The sequence below is a fragment of the Microplitis mediator genome, chromosome 3 (genome assembly GCF_029852145.1).
Source record: "Microplitis mediator isolate UGA2020A chromosome 3, iyMicMedi2.1, whole genome shotgun sequence".
NCBI classification, from domain to species: domain Eukaryota; kingdom Metazoa; phylum Arthropoda; class Insecta; order Hymenoptera; family Braconidae; genus Microplitis; species Microplitis mediator.
The window spans coordinates 14,800,663-14,805,480 of record NC_079971.1 but is presented as its reverse complement, the minus strand read 5'-3'; the positions used below and the strand labels follow the sequence as shown (position 1 = coordinate 14,805,480).

The 4,818-nt window shown below is 44.3% G+C and overlaps 1 protein-coding gene across 1 annotated transcript; it reads right to left on the bottom strand.

The window, feature by feature from the left end:
• Nucleotides 1-281: 281 nt before the first annotated feature.
• Nucleotides 282-4,504, bottom strand: LOC130665915 (uncharacterized). The gene is made up of 3 exons (XM_057466545.1): nucleotides 4,219-4,504; nucleotides 1,873-4,166; nucleotides 282-1,787 (listed from the first exon to the last, which is right to left on the bottom strand). Exons 1-3 carry the CDS (start codon nucleotides 4,502-4,504, stop codon nucleotides 282-284), a joined length of 4,086 nt encoding a protein of 1,361 aa, XP_057322528.1.
• Between the last annotated feature and the right edge of the window lie 314 nt (nucleotides 4,505-4,818).

Below are 4,818 nucleotides of genomic sequence, written 5' to 3'. Positions count from 1 at the left end.
CAATTTCAGAATTTTTTTTTAGCTGAAAAAAAAAAGGTACAACAAATTAATTTAAAAAAAAATAGATAGTAAAACAGCTCGATAGTGAAGGTGTAATACCGGATGCAATAAAATCAGTGATTTCGGGTGACCTTGCAAATTTCGAAAACTGTAAAATTATCAATTTTACAGCTAATAACTATCATTATGTAGGAAAAGAGGATGAGGAGGAATAGGATTATCATGAACTTGGCATGGTTGCCATTCTATTTTTGCTGAAAATTAATGTATCTTTCTCCGAATTACTCCAAAAAATTACATGCCCAAAAAAGTTCTCCGCAACTATGTGAGGAATTAGAATCCTCTTCTTGTGAGTCGTCTCGATGTGGAGAGATTGGCAGTGGAGCGAGCATGACAACTGGTCGAATAAGAGTCGAGGTAGCAGTTTTGACAGTTACTACTCTGCACAATCCATCCTGCCCAGGGTGAAGTTGAATGACTCGAGCGAGAGGCCACTTTGATGGAGGCAATCGCTCGTCGGTGAGGAGAACTAATGAGCCCACTTTGATGTTGTCTTGAGTTTTCTGCCATTTAGAAATCGATTGATGCGCTTGAAGACATTCCGTTGACCATCTATCCCAAAATTTTTGAAATCGTTCTTGAATTCGCTGAAAATGAGAGAGTCTTGGTTCAGGTACAGAACATAGAGATGGTTCTGGTATCGTGGTCAGAGCTTCTCCACGAATGAAGTGTCCTGGCGTTAAGGCTGAGATGTCTTCTGGGTCGTCTGAAAGCGCATTGAGAGGTCGTGAGTTGAGTACCGCTTCTACTTGAGCGAGGAAAGTAGAGAAGTCTTCGAAAGTCAGAAGCGTGTCTGAGATAGTTCGTTGCAGATGGTGCTTTACTGACTTAACCGCTGCTTCCCATTTTCCACCCATATGAGGTGCTCCAGGTGGATTGAATATCCACTTAGTTCCATCATTAGCAAGAATCCGTTGAAGTTCTTGAGATTCCTTTGATGATTGACGAAATAGGTCTTTGAGAATGGCATCAGCACCCTTAAAATTTGTGCCGCAATCACTTCGAATAGTCTTGCAAATTCCACGACGGCTGGTGAAACGTCTGAGAGCTTTGAGAAAGCCTTCTGCTGAGTAATCTGAAACTGCTTCTAGGTGGATTGCTGAGGTCGTGAAACAGACAAAGACTGCAATCCAGCCTTTAAAGGTTTTTGCACCTCGACCTTGAAAAGTTTTTAATGTGATTGGACCAGCGTAATCTACCCCAGTGTTCTCAAACACTAGAGAAGGTGTGACTCGAGAGGTCGGAAGTGGAGCCATGAGTTGTTGGGCTCGAATTCCACGTATTCGGGCGCACACAAGGCATCGTTGAATGAATGACTTTATGGGGGCTCTGCCACTGATGATCCAACAAGTCTTTCTGACGTGAGAGAGAGTTAATTGAGTACCGCCATGAAGAGTTCTTGAGTGGGCATCTGCGATGATCAGATCTGAGAGCTTGCTGTGTCTGGGCAGTATTGCCGGGTGTTTGCTGTCCTCGGACAGTTGAGAATTCTGGAGACGACCTCCAACTCGCAATATACCAGTGTGGTCAACTATTGCAGTTAGTCGAGACAGAACATGATTCTTATGAAGTCCTTTGCCAGCTTGAATGGTCTTTATTTCTGAGGAGAAGTATGCACATTGAGTTTCCCGTATCCAAAACAGCTTTGCGACTTCTAAGTCAGCTGGATTAATGGGTGAGATGGCTAAACTGGAGTTTGGAACTTGTTTGAATCTTGAGATGGCTCGCTGACAAATTGCCGTGATTCTGATTAGTTCTGAAAGATTTTCATTGAAGGATTTGACTTGAGGTAAAGTCAATAAGATCCCACACCAATGGAAGTGACGTTGCTGAGAGTGAAATGCCGGGTCTTTCTTCCAAATCATGCTCTGGAGATGGTGCTATGGTTGATGGCCAAAATTCAGGAGATAGTGAGAGCCATGGTGGTCCAGTCCACCATAGTGTGTGTTCAGTCAGTTGAGAAGCGCTTAAGCCCCGAGAAGCACAATCGGCTGGGTTGAGTTTACCGGATGTGAATCTCCAATGAGCATGTGGGACAGCCTCGTGAATGGCTGATACTCGATTGCTCACAAACTCCTTCCATCTCATTGGATTGTTCTTTACCCATGCGAGCGTGACTGAGGAGTCAGTCCATAGAAATACTGGTACATCACTGAGATTGAGAGTCTTCTGAGTATGGTTTGCGAGATTTGCCAATAGAGCGGCCGCTGATAACTCTAGTCGTGGAATAGTGAGACGTTTGAGGGGTGCTACTTTTGTTTTGGAGCAGACTAGCGTAACAACTGACGAATTGTCTGCATATGTTACTCTGATATAGACTGCTGCTGCCATAGCTAGCTTAGACGCATCTGAGAATCCATGAAGTTGTATTGAGTAGGCTTGAGAGTGCAAGTGTAACCACCGAGGTATTTTGATTGTCGAGAGAGTGTTGAGATCTTCTCTGAATTTATCCCATTGATGAATTATTTCAGGCGTTAGTGAGTCGTCCCAACCAATCTTTTCCAGCCAGAGTTGTTGCATTAGGATTTTTGCTCTGATAATTACTGGGGAGATGAGTCCGAGTGGATCAAAGAGTTGGGCCACTTCTGAGAGAATGGAGCGTTTGGTAATTGCTGGCTTGAATGAGATGTTTCCTTGGAACGAGAAAATGTCTTCATGAGGATGCCATGTGATACCTAGTATCTTTGACGTGAGATCTTCAAACGTATGAACAGGCTGCTCTTGTTGAGTTGAGATGCTTGGTGGTAAGAATTGAGGATGATTGCTTTTCCACTTATCAAGTGGTAAGCACGCTGAGAGGCACATGTCATTTAATTGAGTAGAAATGTTCTTGAGTTGTTCTAGGGTTTCTGCACCACCCGAGATGTCATCAACATAACTACCTTTGAGGATGGTATCTACTGCAAGTGGATAATTAGCGCCTTCATCAGCTACTAATTGCTTCAGTATTCGACAAGCAAGATATGGGGCTGACCTTGTGCCATATGTTACGGTAGTTAGTTGATATGCTCGAATAGTTAAGTCTTGATCTAGCCAGAGAATGCGTTGAAGGTCCCAATCATCTTCATGAACCTTTATTTGCCGGAACATCTTTACTATGTCCGTAATAAAGATGTATTTGTGTTGTCTGATGTAAAGCAATACGTCGAAGATGTCTGATTGAGTCTTTGGACCAGTATGCATGATGTCATTGAGTGATACTTGAGATGACGTCTTGCTGGATCCATTGAAAACTACTCTGAGCTTTGTAGAGGTGCTCTGCTCACGTAATACTCCATGATGCGGGAGATAGTGCGTATGAGAGGGTTCTGGAGCTTCTAATGGTACAGCCACCATGTGTCCGAGACCTTCATATTCTTGAAGGAACTGAAAATATCGTTCTTTGAGAGTTGAATCAGAGGAGAGTCGTTTGAGAAGACGTTGAAGGCATCGTTGCGCTGTTAGCTTGGAATTACCCAACCGTAAGATATCGGAGTTGAGAGGTAGTCGGACAACATATCGACCAGAATCGTCTCGATGATGAGTAGCAGAGAAATGTTGTTTACACTCTGACTCAGCCAAATTGAGATGTGTCTCTGATGTAGTTGGAGCTTCCTCGAGTACCCAAAATTTGGTGAGTGTGTCTTGGAGATCCTCATTGCTGGTCAAATGAAAAGATCGCAACGGCTTCAACTGAGATGCCGTGGATGCTTGCCCGAGAACCGCCCAGCCAAACACTGTGTGTATCGCCATAGGTTCCGATGGACCTCTCATAACTAGACGAGGTGACTTGAGTATGCTTCTGAGATTGTCTGCGCCAATGAGAATGTCTACTGGACCTGGAGTTAGGAAGTCCGGATCAGCTAGCTCTAGGTTGTTGATGTGAGGCCAGTCTTGGTTGGCCACCACTACCGAAGGAATGTGAGTGGTAATCTTTGGCAATATGTGCGCATCTAATTGTACTTGAGATGGCGAATGCGTGGACTGTAAATGAAGAGTAGCCAGACCTAGAGTTGTGCCGGGTGAAGCACTACCAACTCCAAGTATTGGAATCATAGATGATTTTTTAAGGAGCCCGAATTTCTTGACTATTGGTAACGAGACTAGTGTCAATTCCGATCCTGGATCTATGAGGATACGTGCATGATATTGAGTATTGTCTGAAGATAGGACAAGTACCTTGCAGGTGGCTAGTAGCACTGCTACTCGTGATTGAACTATTGATAATGGACGAGAAGTCCGTTGTTTGCTTGTTTGAGAAGTCGAGTCTTTGATTGTTTGAGACGTCTGTTGATTGACTGAGAGAGAAGTCGGGTTTTGAATTATTTGAGAAGTCTTTTCTTTCTTGCTTGTTTGAGATGCCTTGTAGACAGTGGGTAGAGATGTGACTTCCGTCTGAGTAGACGCGTTGCATTGCCTTTTGAGAAGACTGCGTGGGCTCCGAGAGGTCCTGCATAACCTTCATTGTGGTTGATCGGGGCTGACAGTTGATTCCGGTTCGTCTGGAGAAGTAGCTGGAGAAGTTACTGGCGCAGTGGTAGCTGGTAGAGTTGCCTTGGGTCCCTGATGGAGCAGGGTGTGGTGGCGTTCTTCGCAAATCTTGCAGCCTTTTGGAATCTCGCACTTGCGCACGTTGTGCCTGCCAAGGCAGTTGAAGCAGAGTCTTTCCTTTCGAACAATGTCCATCTTGTCATTGTAGCTGAGTTGACTGAAAGACGGACAAAAGGCGATGTAATGAGCCTTTTGACAAGCGCTGCAAAAGTTGTTCAGATTTCGAAT